The sequence below is a fragment of the Zootermopsis nevadensis genome, unplaced genomic scaffold (assembly GCF_977971745.1).
Source record: "Zootermopsis nevadensis isolate Lab colony 2312 unplaced genomic scaffold, Znev_1.0 Znev_ptg000012l, whole genome shotgun sequence".
In the NCBI taxonomy this organism is placed as follows: domain Eukaryota; kingdom Metazoa; phylum Arthropoda; class Insecta; order Blattodea; family Termopsidae; genus Zootermopsis; species Zootermopsis nevadensis.
In genome coordinates, this window is record NW_028259144.1 from 7,971,725 (window position 1) to 7,995,410 (window position 23,686).

Sequence of the window (23,686 nt, forward strand, 5' to 3'; positions counted from 1 at the left end):
AGATTTTTCAAGCAAAAAAGTGTTGTTAAATATCACACTGATACGTAAAGCTGTTCAAAGTAGCAGGCTTCATTTAGTAACATTTAAAATAAACTACTATTGCATTTGAATAAATCGTCCTCATGTATAATCTTGTGGCCTTCGAGTTGATAAGATAGGGCAGCTTTGACCCCAAGTCTGAAAAGGATGAGAAACGTGTTTTACATGAAGACGCATGAATTTCTTTATTTGTCTCAAGTGTAATTTGCTAAATACTCAATGGAGTGAAAAGTGTTTTGAACGGAAGTTGTCAAGAAAAAAGAAAAACTAATTTTGTGCACAGTACACTTTTTCCATATAGTGTTTGAGATAATTAAAAGGGATTTTAGTGCTATCATCATGTAACTTGAGAACCCTTGATGATTAACTCTAAATGCTTTCCGTAGATGACACTGGGAATTATATGAATATAATAGAATCACATAGAAATGGTGGCATGCAGTTGAATGCTGAGTTGGTTGAAATTTGTTGCAAGCAGACAGCATGTATTTTAGTTAATAATGGGCATTTATGTTGAATGAAGAAGACTATAAATAAACATATCTAGCTGCATGAAGCATGAGTGCTGACTTTTTAAAATTATGGGCGTTGCACAGGTTTGTGTCACAAATTCATCCAGCAGACAATCTCAGAGGACTAGAAACATAGCTTACAACAGAGTCAGCACCTTAAACATAAGTAGGACTGGAATTGGATTGCAGTGTGTTCACTCGCCCGTGCCATTCTTGAATTTCAAGAATCTTCTTAGTCAAAACATAACTCAACCAGCTCCGCTACCTGTCAAAAATGTGTAAGCTGTGTCATGGAAAACTGTAAACATTTAATAACAAGTTTTTATAGGACCAAATAAATACCCACTTACATTTATTAAAAGAATAATTATGGAGAAATGATTTAAAAGTTAAATTGAAGATAAGGGAAGCTTAGTGGATGCCCATGCCCTACGGCACCCACGGTAATAATTTTCTTGCATGTGAAGATGTTAATATCCATTTTATCGATTTGATGGGCGCCTGCAAAGGCATTGAGTTTTTCTCATTTCCCCACACGTCTTGAAGAACTCTGAGATTGCTTCTGGTGGATATGATTGCTAATTACCACAAACTCCATGTGATGTGATCTTGCATAATTTGTGTTGCTCATCTACACACCAACAGACAGTTATGGGGTTGTGGGTAGTTACATGGGTTTGCTAAATTTGTCATACCAGATGGTTATCCTTGCCTTTTTCTAAAATTTATATACTCAGTGTTTGTAATCAGACTTTTATTTGTTACTTGATTCAAGGAAATCTGTTTATCAGTTGTTCCCATCAAACAGGAAGGCAAATTTGCTAGCTCATTTGGTTGTCATTATTTTTATTTACAGAAATAACCTTTATGAAATTGCATGTTTTAAAGAAACAAAATTCCATTAGCAGGCACTGAATGGCACTAATGGTAGCTTGATGGAAATGTTTTCATTATCTGGTTGAGATGTGGGTTAGATGAGTGACAGCTTGAGGTAGTTGTTCAGAAATTATGGTCACCTTAAGAAAATACTTTAAATAGAAGCATCCAGCTTCATATTTTTAACTATGTATGCTTTCCTTTTTACTGTTATATGTAGTAGCAACTTTGACCTTGGAATGATGAAATGTAACCCTTCTCATGCTGATTTCAGGCATGTATTGTATTAGAATAACAGTAATTCCTTATTTTTAGGTTAGAATCTATTTTTTTTAATAAATGGACATATAATTTTAAATATTTGGCACCAAATTAATATTTTCTTTCAGATTTTATGTTTTATTCTGTTTTGTTTCTAGCACAGCTGCATTGATTCTGATTGAACAGTTTTACTTATTTAAGACACTTAACCATTTTTGTTTTAGCTTACTCGGAAAAATCGTTTGTTTTGAAATGAAACAGTTGAGCATGCAGTAATGTGTGTTTATAATTACAGATTGTTATTATAATAGTGAATTTTACTCTAATATAATATAGAATAAAGAAAAATGTCAAATTTTGAAATTGTAAGCTACCTTGTGCTTTGCATATTTTATGAGATCCTGAAATGCTAAATATTATGTCATGATTTATATGATGCCAGAAGCAATTATAAGATGTAACACTATTTATGTAGTAATAATCTGCTTTTGATAGTTTACTTAAATGGGACTTAACCAAGAGAGTGAAATGAATGTAGTATTAAAAAGAACAAGAATTGATGGCATTCTAGTATGTTGGTGTTGTTTGTCACCTGTGTGCGAATGCTTATGTTCACTTAACGTTTCAGTTGATATTACAAGTTCTTAATATCTTTTCTTATACAGGTATTTAATATGAATTAATAAATACTTACATTTAATATTTACAGACCCACTGTATTAAAGTTAATGTTAAATTTGGAATTAAAACATTAAATACAGAACAAGATAAGATTTGTGTGTTATTTCATAGTGTTTTATGTCATATCAGACATTTCTCAGTATTATTTAAAGTAATTCATCCATATTATAAGATTCTGTTACAAATTTAACTCACAGATCAAATACATTCATTATGGGTTGTAGGTCAAAAACCTTTGAATGACTAGAACATTTGTCAGCATTTCTCTTCAGAATATCATAACATTCATGATCAAATTTTGTCTTCGGTTTCAGATCTCAATTCTGAGAAAGATTTATTTTTTGTTACTAAGCTCTTCATATTAGCAATTTTTATTCATTTACCATGAAAGAATTAACTAATGACATTTTGTTCTTCAAGTATTATTACATGAATGTATTTGATTGTAAAATATGTGTTCTGTCCTTTGACCCATATTGTACCTGTCTTCTGATGAGTGTCGAGTGAGATGTTTGCTTTTTCCTGCAGTATAGGTGGCTCTGTTTTCTCTAAAGCTTATGAGTTTATGTGTGTGTGCTTATATGGGCACGTGTTTTAGAGAAAGTATTCCTCCTTTATCCAGGTTTTTCTTAAAATGTACTCTGCTGTACAATATAATGAAATTGTTAATGTATTGTGACCATCTTATGGTATATATTCTTATTGACCAAAAGGAATATTACTGAAAGTGCCCACAAACTGACTGGAACAATGAAATTGATTATTATTATGAATGTATTAATGAATATATATTCCTATTGATAATTGTTTTAATGTTTTGTGAATATTTATGTAGACAAAAATAAACGTTAATGAAAGTGCCCACTAACTGTTGACAAATTGAACTGCTTATTTATTATATTTTTATAAACATATATTTCTGTTTTAAAATGCCCTTTTATTTACTGCTCTGATTGCTTGATACATTAAACAATTGTTAAGCAATGAAACTCTGGATTCAGATAATTTTTGTAGTGTAAAATCTGGTTACGATTGTTCGATAAAAGGATTTTGTCTGTGCGTGTGTATATACTGCACTGCACAGTACAAGGGCTGTATTTGTACTTCCATTGCATTTTGTATTGAAGGGGCATGTACAGTTCTGATGAAGTGTTGGAGACCATTAAATTAGCTGCCTCTTTAGTCCACGGAGTTCTCATATGAACGCTTTTATTTTTGCTGCTGTTGCACTCATTATTAAACAACTTAGGTATTAATTTTATTCTTAAGGCTGGTTAGTGGTACACATTTGTTGTTGTTCCAGGATGTATGTGTAAATTTTCTGATTTGTAGGTATGTGATATTCTTCAAACAAGTTTTTTTGAAAGGAGAGTACTATGTGTTGTGACATGAATAAAGTTATGAGTTATTCTAGCAGTCGTTTTTGTTCAAAGTACATAACCATTCAACATTGCTATGCCCGGTTTGAACTGAAAATCATTATCTGTCAGTGAAAGGAAGAAAAAAATACAGTTTCTGGAAACTTGTGATACAAGACAAAAATGCGTGTGATAAGTGATGCTGAATAGCAATGGCGACGAGGACTTGAATGAACTGTAACAACGAAGCCTATGGCTCCAGTCTTTTTGTGTGCTATGAAAGTGTTATTAAATGAATGCCAGTATACATTTTTTAATTTGTTGTTTATGTATAGTGTCAGTTTTTGTTGTTAGTAATTATGTGTGGTAGGTATAAATGATTTCACTGTAGTAGTAGAAATTTGGATGGGCATACTCAAAGTATGTTTGTAGGGTAACATGATTATGCTACACAATTAGGGGCATCTTACCTATCAGACTTTGCTCAAAGCATATTTCCTTTCTCAGATGAGTTACTGCAGAATACACCAGCTTCTCTTTGTTAAGGGTGAAGCCTCCTTTATTTCAAGTCACCTGTCACAATCTAACACCAGCCACAATCAGCTGAGCTAATTGACATAATTTAAAGGTCTTGTAAGGTTTATTCAGATTTGGAATTTATTTGTTTCTGTTAGGATATGAATTTGATTGGTGCTCAGCATTTTTTTTTTACGTTGTTAACCTATTATTGCTGTCCTCATTACCTCTGAACCAGTGTGATGTTCAGTGAGTGAAAATAATCAAAGTAACAAGCAAGTTCAAAAACTCAATATTTTGTTATGAAACAGAACAGTGCACATTATTGTTTTTTATGTTTTGCCTGCAGATTTTTTTGTTCTGTCTTTCACATGCTGTGTTATCTGCTGAGTGAATGCTTTTAATTCTTATATAATCAAATTAAAACAAGATTTTTAGGAGTATGCTGTTTGGAATACACTGACATTCAAAAGAGGGGTTTCATGCCACATATTGATTTTCTGTTGTATTATGCCATTGGCTTAAGAAGATGTCTGTTTTCTGGGTTGTAGCACTGAGTAGTATGGTAGAAATTCACCAACATTTCAGAGGACCTGCTTCCATTATCATTGGATCTTCGCTTTGATAATGGAGGAGGCAAGGACCTCTGTAATGTCGGTAAACTTCTACTGCACTACACAGCACCACAACCCAGAAGACAGCCATCTATGTACTTTCCACTGTGAGAATCTGAAATTTTTCTTCTTAATGGCTTGTCAGCAATGACTTTTAATTTTTCATCCTACTTAACAGTACATGTGTTGATGGTTTGCAATTTATGGTCTGTTTATATTTGCACTACAATTGTAATTCCCTATTTAAATATGTTTTAGTTGATCATTATGTTGTGAATGTATATCAGTGAGTGATCAAAACATCATTTTGTGCTTCATTGTATAATTCACATTTTCCATAATGTTATCTCTGGTTTTTTTGGCAAAGGTGTATTACATAAACTTGTAATTTCCTGTACTTTATTTATCATGGTTTTTAGATATTTTGCATACTTCATCATGAGTGAAGAACATCTTCAGGGCCCATCCATGTCTGTCTGTCTGTCCGTTTGTGTCTAGGCAACTAGCATGACTCAGGGTTACTGTTGGAACATATTGTTGCAACAGTGGGAACCATGTTCATTACTGGAACATTGTTTCAACAATTTGAACAGAAAATTGTTGCAACAATGAACTGAGCTCACTGTTGGAACTCACTGTTTCAACAGTGGGAACAGATTGGCTTTCATCATTGACATTGCAACAGTGACCTTGAATGCAATTATTGCCTTTTGTATAACTGTTGCATTTGTTATTTCTTTCAAGTAAGAGTGATGTAGGTCCACAGTTCTTTTTAGCTGGTTATCAGTGAAGGAACCACCTGTGATGTGGCATGAAGAACACCTTTCGAATATCAGTGTACTCCAGAAAGTACATATTTCCAATCATGTTTTACAATCTTATATTTTTGGAAACTGGGTCCCCGTCTTCATACAGGGGTACCCAATGTGAAGTATTAATTTGAATGAGAGAATCTCAAACACCAAACTGGTGACTGACTCACTTTATGTTAAGGTAAACATATTGTGTCTTGGTATGCCAGTTCAGACATATGTTACTTCTGGAAAAGACAACCCCAAGAAATGACTAAATGGATTCTTTTTAAATTTTGAATAATTTACTTTGTTTCACTGCTTTATTAGAGTGTTTACCAACAGCAAAGAGCCAGTGATGGGCAAACACTAATAGATATCCATACATATAATACTTGCTGCTGTAAAATGCTTTGTTAGTAGCTTATGATTGTAGCAAGTTGAGTATGATGTATTCTGGAACAGTGTTTTCAGCTGGTTTGTTGATCCATAACATTTTATACATACTATTTTACAGTAAAATTTGATTAAAATAAGTAATTTAGAATAGCAAATTGAAAGCATACATTAAAATTTATGATTAATATATTTTTGATTTCACATTACATTTTGCTGGGTATTGCTAGTTCTACCTATTTGTTTTGCATTTTTAAACATCAGTGCATTTATTTTGCATTTGTTAAATGTTTTAGTTTCAAGCCCACATTAGGAATATGTAAACCCTTCTGAGGAAATCTGTAGAATTTTACAATATATAAAAATAACTTGAATTTAAGTTTTTGAATTCATAAAAGAATAATAGAAATCTACTGTTAAATAAGTGACTATTCCTTCAAATGCAAATGCATATTGTATTATCATCTTGTATGTATTATATTTATTTGCCACAGCTTTTTAGTAAATAAACAGTTTAAATAATGCGTTTGATTCAGAAGGCTGGAGACTTTTTTGTCATATTTCCATTTTGTGTAAAGACTTCAACTTGAATTGTAATTAGCAGCTAATGATTCCCTTTTGAATTCTGTTTTTAAATAAGCAAATACATACAGAAATGGAAACATAACTGATAATAATATTTGAGTTAAAATGTCGAACCTAAATTCATTTTATCAGCCTGATAGGTGTTTATTATTATTATTGATATTGATGACGACGATAACAGATTGATAACATGCCATTCATTGTAAAAACAATGTGAACCTAAAAGAAAATTTTGTAAAAGCTGGAAATGCTCTATGTGTTTCAGTTCTTGACTATATCTAACCAGCCAAAGTAGTTGTCATATCGAAAGAAAACTCTTCATTTTTCTAAGACTTATATGTAATCTGTTGAGCCTTTGATAGATTTAGTGGAATCTACACTTTTATTTTTGTAAATATCTTTTACTTCTGTGATTAGAAAACAGCTTTTGCAAATGTACACTTTGTGTTTGTTGAATTCTGTGAACTTGGCCCTGCCGTTTGGTGATCATTGAACAGTTGTATTGTGAAGGAAATTATTTAGATTTATATAATTTTTAATTTAGGTTGGTCATGTGTGAAGCACAAGGTATGCATTATTTTAATATGTTTTTGCTGCCAAATATTGTGGATATGGTCAAGGAAGTATTTTTTTAATGTATGGGACAGTATCATGTAATGTGATTCATTTATATAGGTGGACGAAAAAACTCGGGCTCAGATGTTTAAGTTGCGTCAAACATGGAATGAGGTGTTTCCTCCAAAGAAGTTGTATGCTGTGGATGTACGTGTGAATTCAATTGATCCAGCATGGCCGATCACAGCTGTACCTCCTACCATACATGTGAATCCAAAGTTTTTTCGGGTAAGTATAAATGCTATTTTATTATTACATTCTCAAACTCTGAACTTTGTTTATGTTATGAAAGATTTGAAGTTTTATGGTGTATGAATGTTATTAAGTTCTGTCGGGTGATCAGACATGTCGTTGATTTAAAAACCAACAAACAAGGGTGAAGGAAAAGGTCTACTTCATATTTTTTGAATTCAATTTTTTATGTTGTATGCCATATTATTTTTGATGTTCGGTTGTTGCAGACACGTATCTACTAGTTAAATTAGTTGCAATGTAGATGACACTGCAGAGTGACAGATTTTTCTTACACTTTACAAACTCTTTAAAGCTCAATGGTATCTATGTGTCCCACCCACTTCAACATTGAATACGGTAACTCTTGATTGTGTACTTACGGATTTTGTAAGATTTTTCATGTGTACGTATTATATATGAGTGTTTCATGATGGTCTCCTGTAGGCTGAGGCACTTTAAGAATCAAAGCATTTACCAGAGTGAGTTGTGCAAATTAATACAGACTGTTAATTATGGCAAAAGATGACACAAGAGGAAGTTACGGAGTTTAAAAATTTCTTTCAGCAACAAGCCGGTGCTGTTCCTGGTCCTCAACCGTCTTCTACTGCAGCTTCGGCTGCGCCAACTACACCGACTGCACCAACTACACCGACTGCACCGGCCGTACTGCCCGTGGTCACAGAAGATCCACACACAATTAATGAAGCGAAAATGAGGGAGCAGTTGCTGAAAAAGCAGAAGGAGCTTCTTGAACTTCAACAGAAAAAGTTGGAGCTTGAATTGCTCCAGACAAAGGCAAGATTAGAAGAACAACAGAAACAGTTAGAACGGCAGACTGGTAATTTAAAGGCTGACAATGTTCAGGTGAGGGCTGCTGTTGTGATCTATAAATAAATATATAAATATTTTTCTCATATAAATATTAATGAGCCATCCCTGAAGATGGCTGTGTCTTGGGTTGTTGTGACATGTACTCTTGTGTAAGTTTACCGGCGTTTGAGAGGAATATAGCAGTTTTTATCCTCTGCGCCGTGAGAACCTGAAATCCAGCTTGCTCTGTGGTACAATTATTTCTTGTCAGTAGTTATTCATTTTAGGAGAAGTTAGCTGTTGTGAAAAACAGCACTAAATTTCTGTCACCATAAAAGCTTGCCATTTGCTCTATCCTGAGCCAGTCTTAATTTATGTCCCCAGTATCTGATTCATGCTTGATATACTGGATACAAGATATCTGTGGGCCTCAGCTACATCACTGTTGGATAGAAAGGGCAAGGGGATATCAACATGCTGTATGTGCTGTCACTTCCCCTCCCTCCCCATGTTGATGGACTAGAGGAAAAGGCTTGAAGTCTAATAGTATGTCTTTTATTTCCAGCATCTCGTAATGCCAGGAATGAAAGTTGCTGGCCAGGATGCTGTCAAGCTACTTGTGACTCATAAACCAACAGAATCTCCATTGGTTGCCACAAAATCTCAAACAACAGTGCCTGATCCTGCCCCAGTTGTCATGAAGACAGCTGTGAATTATAGTCAGGTAGATAAAACAAAATTGTTGTACAATATAAGATTTGAGGTTTTCACAGCGGTGAGTATAAAGATTTCTGTCTTCTGGATTGTTTCTCTGTGTAGTATGGTCGATGTTTACCGACATTTCAGAGGTCATACTGCCTCAGTCATCAGGGATGTTGGTAAACATCGACCAGACTACACAGCGCAACAACCCAGAAGACAGAAATCTTTTTGTTGTTCAATTTCTGTGGTTTCATAATGTAATAGATTGTTTTTTAGCCTTTCTGATTTTATGTACATGTATTCAAGTTTACAGACATTTTATAGATAATGCTTCATGGCAAAGGTGAAAAATATGGACTTTGTGGATTCTGAAGGGTACTGGCGATGGTATAATACAGTCTTGGTTTCTGGGTTTTGGACCATGTCCATTGTCTGATGTTATAAAAAACACATTGTGAGGATTGCATCTGTCCTTGTCTTCAGGCGTATTGAAGTGAAGGGGGCACCTACTCTGTGGCTCATTGTGTCAGATCTCACTTGACAGTGGGGTCAGTACATTTCTCTGATTGAGTACCTACAAGACCGCACAGTGTCAGAATCCAGAAAACCTTATTGGAAATGTTACTTCTCAAAAGTCACATACTTATGCCACTTGTATATTGTGGGCGCAGAAATGTATTATGTGACTTGATAGCCTTTAATCTTTGTATTTGTTTGCATACAACATTAGATGTAACTGTGTATATATACTTTCTTGAAACAATTTTCTTTTTGGAAAGTCACAGTATTAGAAATGTGTGAAGATGACTTCTGGGATGTTGTGCTATGTATTATAGAGTGTCCTGATGAGTATTTTAACAGTACGTTTAATTTATGTTTTCAGAGTTCTGTAATGGTTGCAGTAACTGCTCCTGAAGCAGTTAATACTACTGCAAGGGGTAGTAATGGTGCTTTAGGAAGTAGCAGGGCGAAGACTGAGCTGGTAACAACAGCAGCAGCAACTGGATTGAAGACTTCGTTTGCAACATCATCATTAAGCACGGGCTCTCGTCCAGTTCCAGCACCAGCAGGAACTACTGTCGGTCCTAATGTGCGATCAAGAGATCCACGACTGGCTTCTCGGCAGTTGCAGTCTAGTGTAGTTTCTGCAAATAATACAGCTCAGACACAAGATGAGGAAATGCAGGAACCTGATTCTGTTTTTGAACCAGTTAAACTAGAGACTGCCAAACCCAAACCTCAGATCACAATCAATCTTGGTTGTGCCAATAAAGGTACTGTGAATAAAGAAACTCGAGGAATTAGTAAGAAAGACCCTCGTTTGCTGAGTAATAAGGTACATGGTTTAAGTAATAGTAATGTCAAAGGACGGACATCATCTACCACTAGTAGTGGGATTGGTGGTAAGGGGGGTGGCAAGTTGTTGGGAAGAGTCCCTTCTCCTTCTTTTTCCTTGTCCCGCCCTAGTATTAGTGGTGGTGGTAAGACTTCTACTTCCCCATCCTCTTCCTCATCATCACAACGCAAAATACAAAGTAAAGGTGGCCATAATGGTAGCACAAAGCCACCACGTAACAAAGACCTTCCGAAGATAATAAAGATTGACCTTACGGATAGTCCTCCACCCAAAGCAGGAGGTACAAAGGATGAGATTGTTAGAAATGAAGAGAATACTGAAACTAGTATCAAAAGTAGTTCCCCTTCCTCTAAGACAGAACATCATAAAAAGAAATCCTCTCCTCTTGGTACAAGCAGATCTGAGAGGAAGAAAGGGTCAGGTAAAGCTGGCAGTGAATCTGCAGATATGGGTGGGAACTCTAGTAGCAGTAGTAATAAGCGAGAACGACCAAAGAGTCCTTTGGGAGGGGAGAAAGGATTCAGTCGCGATCATGATCGCTCATCCTCCTCTAAGTACGACATGTTCATTGAGTCAGAGGGTGATTCTCCATCACCGCCACCTCCTCCAATCATCAGTACAGATGGTAAGAAGAAAGAAGAATCTTCCACATCTAAGGGCAGCGTGTTCAAAGATCTGAAGCTACCAAAAGGTCGTAACTATGTGAGAAGAAACCTGCCTGCTAAATCTCGCAGCCCAGAAATTCCTCCTGTGGCAACCACTGGAGATGTGGACTTGCGCTTGGGTGCTCCTCCAGAGAAGCATCCACGTCTTAACATGTTCCAGCCAGATACAAATGCATCCTTGGCTTCCACTGAAGAGGATATCAAAAGTAAGCTAACAGATTTTCAGTCTTCACTACATGGTTATTGGGTTTCTCTGTTTTGGTTTGGGTTGTTTCTTTGGGAATTTTGCACTGTACTATGGCAACAGTTTATCTCTGTATTTCATTTTTATAATTTTATCACACACTTCTTGATATGCGTGAGTAATCTTTTATGGAAGTCTGAAGTTTGTCGCATTGAATTTAGAGTAAGGTAAGTTATGTGAGCAAACTTTCCACTCTTTCTGTTGTCGTAGCGATCCTGTATGTAGTTTTTGGACAGCCAGAATATATAAAAGAATGAGATCTGGTTGTTCGATTTAAAACATTTACCATATTTTCTCACATGATTTCCGAATGTTGGACAGTCTGTCCGGCTGAACCTGAGGCATTTAAATTATTAATGATGCATACTGAATCAAACTGAAATAGCTGGATGAAACTTTGTGTGTGAAGCTAGATTGTTTTGTGTGTGTACTCTTGATAGGTGTTAGGTGGGCCTCAGTCATGACTACAGTACATTGCATCGTTTGCAGTGTGGTTCTTGAAAATGTACTGCAGGAGCTTATTTCTGAGGTCATTTTTAGGCAGAAATATAATATAAATATAGGTCTGATTATCGTTGGATATGGATTTATCTTTGCCTTACTGTTAGTAAAATAATAAGTGAACAAGAACTTCCTTAAAGGTTTTTTATTTAATCTATGAGGGCTGTTTAATAAAGGTTTAGAAAGAACAATTTTTTTAAAGCGTAGTTCCTTTATTCTGAATCATTACAAGTGTGTCCTTTTTAAAAATAGGCTACCCTGAAATCAATATACTTCTAGCATTTTTGCTACTCGTCAATGACATTTTTGAAGCCATTTTTGGACATTTTCTTTAAAATGGCCTCCACAGCTTTCGCTGAAACATCTGTGGTCTGGAAGTGCTCTCCTTGAAGGTGTTATTTTTTAGTGTAAGGAACAGAAAAGTCACATGGTGTTAGATCTGGGCTGTAGAGAGGTTGGGGTATGTAATGAATGCATCAGAAAATTGAATGACAGTGTTTGCACAGGTACAGGACATGATCATATTATTTTTAATGTTGGTGTGTACACTTCCTACAGATATTTTGACCATATCAGACAACTATCTAATGGTAATTTGTTGATCTTCACACGCTATATATGGATTGGTTGTGGTGGTCAAGAACATTGGCCATCAAGATATCCAGACCTGAACGGTTTAGTTTTTTGTCTGTAGGGGTACTTGAATGATCTGGTATCCCAACAAAAATGTAAATGTTAGCTGCATTGCATTTTGTATGGTGCAAGCCATTTAAAGACAGTTCTAATGAACTGATGCATCATGATTCACAGATTTGTACTGAGACTGAGGGTAGTCATTTTGAACATTTATTGTTAATTCAACAGTAGTAACTTAAGTACTTATTTGTATATTATAATTTTTATGCAGGTAATGATAAATACATAACCAATGAGAATTTGAACTATGTTCATATGACATTTCTGATCAAGAGAAAGGTGCTGAAGTTCTTATTTAAGTTTTGAATCACTCAGGGGGATTTCAACAAAAGTAGTCACGTAAAAGCTTTAAAAGATGTGGGTAGAATGTAAGAAAACTACTTTATTTCAAATGTTTCAGTCTGTGATGAGGTTAGCTAGGACTGGAAATTATTATTATTATTCAATTTTGTAATCTATTTCTGTACATACATGTTCCTTCTGCATTAATTTCATTAGGTAAAACCTCAGAGTTTCACATCATTGCCATGTTTGTCATTGCAAGCACATAATTTCAATGTAGAATGTTTCACTATATTACGGTATAGTTGTATATCAGATTTAATATTTCGTTCCGGTGGTTCGTAGTTATTGTCAGTCAGTCTAAGAAGCTAAATAATATATATGTATGAGCAGCTACTATGCTGATCTTCTGCAGTATACAAAAATGTTGCCTTGACAAAAAATTGCATATTTTTCAAAGGTTTATTGCCAGACAAAATATTAAGATCCCACTGTAACCTCAAAGTTTACAGAAACACCATATTGGTATTATTATGGTAGGATGTTAAAAAATACAAATATGGGGTTATACCTAGGGAAATAAGGTTTAGTAAATATCTGTGATTTGGTTTAGAAGTTGGTAGGGGAGGATACACACAAACATGATGTCAAAACACATTCTTAGTTTTAAAGATGCATTTGAAACCAGATACATTAAACATACTTTCTCTGGTCCATTCTGTATATGTCATGAAAAATTCCTTACTGCTCTGTAGGTTTCAAAGATATGGCCTTTGCAGTGTTTCAGATAGTACTCTGTAAGTTATTAAGCTGCTTTCAGGAAGGAGTACCATTTTGTTTTTTGGGTACATGTAAAGTGTTCTTACATTTCAAGCTACAGGGTTTTTGCTAATAGGGTACCTGTGAACATATAATGTTCACAGGTACCATATAAATATATAGCAGACTTCTGATTATCCAGGGTTTATCTGGTTTAAATGAAAATGAAAAATTAATTCAGAAAATCTGTTATAAATGTTAGAATATTTAATACAGGAATTAATACAACAGTGACATTATTTAACATACTAACAAATCAGTTGTTGCTAAAACCTGAAGAGTACAGCAATAGAACATTATTACAATCTGTTGGAATCATTTTTTTATAGTTTGTATGTACTATATTAAATTTTATATAAAAACCGTTGTTATTAATATATATCGGTTTAAAACGTCTGTCGATGTCCTACAATTCCCTGTTTCCATTCTTCCTTCTAAAGCCATTGTCCAGCTTCTAGGCCTCTTTCTCCCATTGTCTCGCTTATCCCATCCATCCAACTCTTCTGTGGTCTTCCCCTTCTTCTTTTGCCCAGGTGCACCCATTGCATTACTTTTTGAGGTAGTACATTTATTGCGAAGTCTTTGTCATATCAGTGAAAGTAATTTATTGATAGACAATAAGCGGTTACCAAACTGTTTGGCTTTTGTCAAATTACATTTAACAGTGTGCTTCCAGGATTATTAGCATTAAATCTGGCCAGTGTTAGATAACAGTACAAAAATATTTTTACCTGTACAGAAGTTTAGAATATTTCAGCCTGCTTACTGCATACTTATACATTGGAAATGTGGTAATATAGAAATATGAAAATTTGATGATAAAAGAATGAAAGTATGGTTATCAGTGCAAGGCCTCATGCAGTAGTGATAAAAGATGATACAACATTTCGTTCACATTGTGGACTTTTAAAGAAGTTCACAGTATTGGGTAAATTGACAGTTATCAAAGTGTCTAGTACGTTTTCCATCAGTGTGACAAATTATTACATAAAATGCTGAAAATATAGTCTGAAGTTTAATATGAATAAAAAATATGTCCATATCCTGTTTATGCATTTGCTGTTATTAGTAAGGAATTTTGTTTAAAAAAACTTTTATGTATGTAGTTGATATTTGAAGAGCATATTACCCAGGGGACTTCCTTTGTGATATAAAACTGGAAGAGTTTTATCTCTGTTAGTTTGACAACACGTGGTTCTTAATTTCCTTCCCCTATCTTCCTAGTGCTCCTTTATGTAAATTTTCCTCTTGAAGTAGTAACAGAAGTTCAAGTTTTCATATTGAGGTGTTATAAGCATATGAATTTGTCTCCCAAAGTTTTCACTTACTGCTTGACAGCTGATTTGGATCACTACGAAAATTGTTAAAATATACATTAAAAATTTGAGTGCCAGCATATGTGATGCAAAGTGCACATAGTTGTTAAATGATGCTATTCTATAGGGTGGTGGCAGGCAGTGTGTAACACATCATTAAAGGGATTAAAAGTTTCTAGTTCTCAAAAATTGAAGGGTGGGCTTAACAAATTGTACATTTTATGATGAGCCCTACAATTCTGTTCTAAGGGTATAAGTCGGGCACAATATGTGGTCATTGTAAAAGCATTTTCTCTAACAGTATAAAAAGAATAGTTTCTGTTGTGGAAGGCAATGAGATGCAAGTGAGAATTGAGATTATACACTTTTACCATACCACAATTTAATCTCTTTCTTAATTTTTTACTGTTCTTTGTGTAAAGTACAGTTGTAGCTGAATGTTAGTAATATGTCTTATGGTAATAGTAAAATATATCTTCAGCTATAATTGAACATTGGCATTGTCTTTATTAGAATGAATGTGTTGTGTGAAACTTTGAAAACGACTCACATTAAAACATTCCCTTAAAGTTCAGTAAATATAACGTCCCTGAACAGCACTGAAAAGTACTGAACAGTGTTTCAGATAGCAAAACTAAATTTACACCGCAAATTTTGATGCTGGGTTGTACAGCGTATGTCATTTACTTGAAGCAGAATTTTAAGAATGTGTTATGAGCATACACTGTTTCGTGTTTGTCAGTGTTGGCCTTCTGGGTTGTAACAACATTTCAGGGATGAAGATTGATGCCAAGGCCACATGGTTCTATGTCTTCAGAGCTGAAGATGGAGGCTGTATGTTCATCCAAAATGTTGGTATTTACATACCAGTCTGCACAATGTTACAATTCAGAAGACCAACATCAATTTCATTGCTCTGAGAATGTCATGTCTCGTGTTTACTCTTTCATTTTGAACCCTCCAGAATTTATGATACTCTATATGGTCGGCTCTTGCTATGACAGAATCTCAATCAAGTTATTACTGTCTGGTTATGACTAGCAGTTGAAGACCTAAATCGACTTTTATATGCATCTCATCGTGTGTGGGGTGTGAAGCTGATGACTCATCTGTTGCTGACATTAAGAATTTATGTGTTTAAATTGTTACATGATGTGGTTCTTATTTAAGCACAGGGACAATTTTACCTTTGTCTCATCAAGTAAATCAGGGCTTCTTAAACAGTAGGCCACATGTCACCTACTTATGTGCTTCTTGCAGAATTCCACATGTGTTCAGTTTTGAATATTGTTTTTCTGTTGGCGAAGGAGAATAATCAGAGTTTCGATATTGCATGTTAATGTTATAAAGTACTGAAATTCCGGTAGGGTTTTGAAGATGGCTATCTTTATATACACCACCACAACCATCTCATATCCTTTCTGATAGGATTTTATCTGTAGGGTCAATTTATGTTGATCTTTGTCAACAAGGATTTGTTAATGCTTCATTCGTACCATGATATGTGAACCAAGGATTGTGTAATTGGCAGCAGTGCTTGTGCTGTGTAATATTTTTGTTGTAGACCAATATTGGACATTCTGCCTTCATATTCAGGGCTGAAGTCAGGACTGTTGTGATGTGTATGTTTTAAATAAACTTAGAAGTAGGATCAGGCCCCATATAAACCATCCACTTCCTGTCATTCTTCACGTAAGCCCTGTATATGGAACCAGAATGTTCCTTTGAAATGTTGGCATGCAGCCAGAATTTTACATGGTAAAATAACCCAGAAGACCCCCATCTGTGAAAACCCCAAATCCTGTCATACAGTTTGTCCTCCAACTTAACACTGATTACTTATATGTATTTAATTTGAGGTCAAATAAATTGCATTCAGACATGTTCAGGTAAGGCCAAATCACTGGTTTAGTGACTTGAGTTAATAAGACACTTAACAGTTCAGTTAATGAATAGATAATGGGTTTTGTGACATGATGAATCATTCTAAAGGGTTGTGTTTGTTCTGACATTCACTGTAAAATATATAAGTATATCACCTTTCTTTATTGAATACATCGAGTGAAAATTAGGTATACAACAGCAGTGTTGAAGGTTTCTTTTACTAAGCAAATAAAATATTATCCTTAGCTCCATTCTTTGAGATATAAATAATATGACCTTCTGAGATTGCAGTGAAACATGAAGTATAATTAATAGCTTAGCATTGTTTAAACTGTGTATTTAAGATAATACTGCAAAATATGTGTCCAACATTGTAGAATTTTATATAGCAACCATGTCAAGCAGTGCACACCTGGTTTCCATTTATTAGATTTTTCAATTTTTAGAATATCTCTTGGCACAGTAATGAATCTCGTAACATTATCCAGGTTCATGCTCCGAACAATTCCTTATACTTCTTAAGATATCTCTGAACCAATTTAGTCTACATTTCTGTGGCTTTGAAAACAAATTATTTAAATTTAAATCATTCACAGTTGAGATAGTTTCAACTGTCAGTATTTAGTGTTCATTATGTAATAAAATAGTGTAGTAAAATTTTCAACTAGAAGCTTTTAAAAGGCAGCATTGTTGACTATGATAATTACTTTTGCACATGTATGTAACATGAATGTCTTATACTGATACTGTAATGTCTGTCATACTGGATGATTTGTTAGATTCTGATTATATTTGTCGTAGAGAATGTACAAAAATTTTGAGAGATATTTGAAAGTTAGTCATATTTGCGAGTTAGGACTGCCACTTTGGTTGAAAATTAAGGTGAACTTTCAGGTTGCCATGATAGCTTATTAGTAAATAAAAAATATATGAGAAGGGTATTTAAGGATTTTTTAAAGAAATATAATGGTCTTTTATTTAAATATGAAAAGGCTTGTATGAAGGCTATAATAGTGCATCTTTTCATTCTTGTTCACTATGTCTTTCAAACGTCATAAAGGTTATTATTTTTTCATGACTGAATAAAGTCTAGTGTTAGAAAATGCGGATTGGTATAATAAATGTTACATTATAAAATTTACATCCTCACGTGATATATAAATGTGCGTTTTGCCTGAAGATTGATTTTATGATGCTATTGGAGTACTAAAATTATGATAATGACCTTATCGCATAAAAATTCTTGCCATTACAGAAAAGAAAATTTAACATTTCTTTTTCTTTTGGGAGTATTCTTTAAGGAAACTAAATATTTGAGTATGTTTGCCAGCACTTACAGAAATTATGGATATAACACTAATAAAATACTAAATGAAGACCTGAAATTGTGTCAGTCATGTTCTGAGTTGACACTGTGTGGTCTTGTAGGTGGTTACCAGGCTGGAATTGGAGGCAGTGTATTCCTCCAAAATCCTGGTAACCATGTGCATGACCATAATGTTATGATTCAGAAGACAACTTCTGATATTTTCACCACAATGAGAACCACAGATCTTTGATTTTAATTTGCTTCTCTTATTGTAGAAGTTGTGAAGTTATGTGTTGATGTTGGTCTGTGTTCAGTGTAAGCCGATCAATATGACCCTGTTTTTTTTATTTATTTGGGTAATACTTTATGCCTGTCCATCATCTAACTTTCTGTGCTATTAATATTTTCTTCAGTGATACAAGAAGAGCTTAGTTCCATCTGCTGTATGGTCTGTCTGTGGTCGATAACTCATGTTACTCTTTCTTAATGAGTACAAGAGGAGTAATATACAGATTGTACAGGAATTTAGTAGAAACAAATTAAATACCCAGATTCATATATAATGTAGAATTGGAATATTATTTTAAAGATTATTTAATTTCAAAACATGGTAGTATCTTACCTTAAGTAATTTGGGATCAGATTACTAAATCTCATGTACCAATATGATTGTTACAGAATTACAAAAAAAGGGCTCTGAGAAAGTTACTGGGATATAATTATTTTACAGCCAAATATCCTTCAGCTTTTTCACCTCCATGATGCAGTGTATTTAAGGTTTTCTTTGGTGGTGTTTATTATTGTAGCTTGCACCATTAATACAGTCATATTTGTGTTAACTGTAATTAATTGTTACCTTACAAAAGTGATTTCAGTATTTTTTAATAATTTACCTCGCTATATATCTATTTATCAAAGTAAATTATATAAATATTTGAGTATATGCATGTGGCACCTGGGTAACACAGAGATATCTTTTTAGCTCTCTGCGTACATTTTCCATAAATAGTATGTATATGTTACATTTGATACATTTTTCTGTAGATAGTCATTATGATGGTAGCCGGCTGCTGTTGGGAAATAATGTTTATAGTATGGATAGTATATACTTCCTTATCTGCTACCCCTCCCTCCACTTGCTTTTTACTTTTAATGGACCTTGAATTCATGCACAGATTCGCCCCGACTACAGACGATGTATTCCCAATAGGGGGAATTGTGTTTTCTTTGCTCTAAAGTTGTTACTTTGTGCAAAAACTTATTGCATATGCCTTAGATAGGAATATTTAGGGAAATGACTAACTGCTCATTGGCAGATTTTGTACATGAATCCATAAGCTGCTGTTTTGTTAATTTTTGTCAGTGATTGAATTTAGCTTATTTCATTTTAACTCTGATTTCAGTATGTTTTATGTTGTTAGCATTTGAATATTTATCAGTGACATTCATTTTTCATGTATAAAATTAGATCTCAAAAGATTGTATTGAATTATGTATGTCATGTTAGTTTGTAAGTTTCTTATCTTACCATTTATGCAGTTGGATATATGTTATTTTATTTTTAAGCAGAACTATTTCATTTGAATTACACTCACAATGCGTTGTTTGTTTGTACCACTCAGTTTTTCTGACAAGATGATTTGTATACCTGAGAATCTTTAAATTATACCTATTTTATTGTCGTACAACATGAACAGATTTCTCAAATAGGAGCAGTTTTTGATACTATTCTGAAATAATTTATTGGCATTTTTATGATGTTTTTAGTTATGGTTCCAGAACCACTTGTAGAAGCTGGGAATAAGGATGTGGATTTGCGTCAACTGTCTGGATCAAACTGTAAGAAACGTTCATCCACGGACAGATCAGAACAGCCACCAATGAAGAAAACTAAGGCAGAAGTGTTTGATGAGTAAGTTAATTGGCTTGTAGACATATTTGAAGTCAAATACTTGCAACTGCATACAGATTAATGATGAAGATGAAGTTAACCAGTATTTGTCTTACTTGGAGCACTTCAAGTGATGTACATGAATTGCAGCAGCAGAAATTAAACTTGTTATCGAATGGTTTGTCATTTGAAAACAGTGACATATATGTAAATAATGAATGATTTTGTTAAAGGCAATTACTGAGTAATATGTGAACCTGTTTGAAATAGTAACAGTAGCATTTTTAAAACTACCATGACTTTTGAACAAACTGTCCTAACTTATAACCTTGAAGCCCATGATTTGATAGCAAAGGGTGGCTATGGTCCCATGTCTGGAAAAGGCTGAGAACTTCTGGCTTAACCATTTCATTACCAGATTATTTAAACTAGCTGTATTTTGGTATGACAATTTTTTTACATTTTAAAGTTGGAAAGATTTTAAAATAGGTATTTTTAATATAATAAAATTGTCAGTTTATAAGAAAAAAATAATGAATTCTATTTTATCATAATTTTTATAAAATAAACTTTAATTTTAAAATTATTTTAAAATACAGAAATGGGACTCCTATAAAAATAGATAACAGTGGAATGTTCTGTAAGACTTTTTTTTGTTATGATTATGACAAACTAGTAAGTCCTTTATTCCCACCAAGCTTGTGCACTAAAATATACATATTTAATACTTAAAATTAAGTATTTTTTATACATTTGTAATTCTTATTATCAGATACATTTAACTTCCATCAGAGTATTTTCATTCTACAGAATAAGGCTCTTATTACATGCCAGTATAGGTGACAACTGTGAATTTCTGCTCATTAGCTTGAAAAATAAATGCATTGCCGCTGAGCCAGCAACCATATTTATCAAGCAGGTTCATTAGATAGTGATATCTGAATCCCCCTTCCAGTGGAGCCAACAGAGTATGTTTTATCATGGGGGCGGAGCCATTTCCTGAAAAGTTGTGGCATGTTTTTAGTATATTAAACAATAGATTTAAATATTCTTCCTGTTAGTTTACTGGTGGGAATTCTTAATTAAATAATTTGCATAATTTGATGCTGATGTGGTTCAATTTCAGGTTGTTTGGAAATGAAGATGTGGATCTCCGACAGTTGCCTTCTGCTGTACCAGTTACTCAGACTTTACCTCCATCACCACCACCACCTCCAGTAATATCTCTGCCTTCACCTGTGCCAACATCAGCATCATCTCAAGACAGTTCAGCAAACACAACTTCATCTCCAAAACAAGTTTCACCTGAAAGAGAACGGAATGAAGACCATGTCAATGAAAGGAAAACTGTTAATGAAGATGATGGAAAAGAAAATGGTGAAAGTGAATTGAAATCTCGAGGTTGGGCTAAATACAAGGAAAAAAGACCGGACACATATAAGTCTCCGTTGCGGCCTCTGGGTCATTACGGTCATGATGCTCTTGATTTACCAGAATTACGCAATTCATCTCCAGGGTCTGGTTCACCACTGAGAGAAAGGGACATGCTATATGGAACTCCAAGGGACAGAGGAATGTCACATTTTCACAGGAGTACTGGAAAGTTTGATAAACTTGGGCGACCACTTCTTTATCACAGATTACCAGGTAAATTTGAACTAGAGTTCAACATTTAAATGTTAAAATATATCTCAAATATCTTGGTTTTGGTTTAAGACAAGGAATCTTCAATACTGAGTCCATTATCAAGGATATTTTCCTTGTAACATAACCCCACATGTTTTATGGATAAAAATTAATGTAATTCATTACATTGGAATTTTGCTGTATATTTCATCTTTAAACTTGTTATGGGACTTGGGACTGAAAGGGACTATACTTACTGTTGCGTTTAATGCATGATAAGCTTTCTGAGACATCCTATTCAATTCAAAATTCCTTATCATCCTCTCATTCGATGCCATGTGGTCTGAGGTACTGAAAGTATCATTAAATAAACTGTAAATATACTTACATTGCTGTGGTGATTCTCTCATATTCCAAAGTGAACATTACCCATGGATCTGAGAGTATAATATTTTACCTCCAGCATGGATTAGTTCTGGTTCTTAATCATCTGCAGTCATTTCAGATATGATTTAGAATTTGTATGTAATAAATGCATAAAGCTCACTGGCAATAACTGATAAAATGAATTATGAGTCTATTGCAAGTATATACTATACATGAAATTATAAATGGTGTTGATAAATTTTTTGTCTGTTATAGATGACCCAGGAGAGAGGCGTCGGTCTCTTTGCACCATGGTTGGAGAAGATACTGATATGAGGCCACACATAATGGATGATGCTAACTTAAATGATATTAATAATATTAATATCAATAATATCAATATTAATATGATTATCCAGGAAGCAGATGAACAACTCAAGAATGGGACAATATCATTTTCTCATTATAACACAGTCTTGAAGCAGGTCAGTATGTTGTAAACACCATTTTCTTATCTCATACAGGTATTCTTATATAAAAGTTTAAAAGTGCGTATTTGCATCCGTCATCAGGGTGATCAGTACCTGATGATGTAGGCAACAGGCACCTCTGAAACAATGACTTCTACCAGACTAAATTGATGCAACATCGCAGAAGACTGCCGTCTTCACATTCACGTTTATGTCAATATGATATTTCCTCTGTTTCTAAAGTGGCTTAGTGCTAAAGATGGCTGTCTTCTAGGTTATTACACCCTATAGTCTGGTAGAAGTTTACCGACGTTTCAGAGGTCCTTTCTGCCTCCATCATCAGGGCTTAGTACTCTTTACAATGATTCCACATTACTTCTGTAGCACTTTCAACTTGTCCATTTACTTGTGCGGTCTCGGGGAGTAAGTTTGAACCGCCTGGAAATAACATTCCACAGATGGCTCTAAGATTGCTACCATCTTCATCCCATTAATTGGGATGGCACCCCCCCCCCCCCCCCTTGTTTTATTATATCTCTGCCAACAGATTCAGTGCTTTGGTAAAGAATTTCATTTACAAAAATTTGTATCACAGTGAAACTATGACTTAAATACTTTTAAACTTAATAATTAAGTAGAATTATGCTAAGTATAATAGTACATTAGTTTCAAAAGCAGTAAAGTATTTTGTAACAATATCATTGTTCTGGTTCTAAATATATGTGTTTGGTGAGATTCGAAGCAGTTGATTGACTAATCTTATACACTGTTATAATGTGTATGAAATTTGCAGGTGATTCAGTTAAATGAAGTACAGAAGTTAAGAGAAGCTCAGAGACAAGATCAGCAGGAAAATAAAGAGAACTGGGAACGGAACAGGCGAAGACGTGATATTGGCGTGTGTGAACCTGGTCACTTATCACCTGTCAGTGCTGATGAAGACAGTCAAGGTAAGTTTACATTCGGCTTCTACTACAGTTTTGGTATTGTTATTGCTTTTGTTTGCGGTCGCTGAGTTTTATGGTAAAATATTTCTGCCCCACCAGGGCTCTTTTCTGTTACGTGCAGGATATTCACTGTGATAATTATGTCTGTTAATTTTATGTTATGTATTTATAACATCAACTACAATAGGTATAACTAACTACCAATTTGTTACTTTGTTTAGGCCAGTATTTTTTAGTTGTGATTAGGGGTATTACCTTATTGTTTACATTCCTGTTAATAATAGAATATGTATACAATTTTGAGGACTTTTTATCTCAGTGCA

The 23,686-nt window shown here is 34.2% G+C and overlaps 1 protein-coding gene across 2 annotated transcripts in view; it reads left to right on the forward strand.

Moving 5' to 3' along the window:
• The window catches only part of LOC110832246 (Pcf11 cleavage and polyadenylation factor subunit), a 41,407-nt gene that overhangs the window by 7,921 nt on the left and 9,800 nt on the right, over positions 1-23,686 (forward strand). The window contains exons 5-12 of one of the 2 annotated variants that reach the window (XM_087347832.1): positions 7,305-7,472; positions 8,043-8,342; positions 8,854-9,012; positions 9,874-11,218; positions 19,831-19,975; positions 21,081-21,601; positions 22,223-22,431; positions 23,210-23,366. In XM_087347832.1, the coding sequence (XP_087203958.1) occupies positions 7,305-7,472; positions 8,043-8,342; positions 8,854-9,012; positions 9,874-11,218; positions 19,831-19,975; positions 21,081-21,601; positions 22,223-22,431; positions 23,210-23,366 (3,004 nt within the window). The remainder of the gene's footprint in view (positions 1-7,304; positions 7,473-8,042; positions 8,343-8,853; positions 9,013-9,873; positions 11,219-19,830; positions 19,976-21,080; positions 21,602-22,222; positions 22,432-23,209; positions 23,367-23,686) is intronic. The other variant, XM_087347833.1, reaches the window with a different exon arrangement.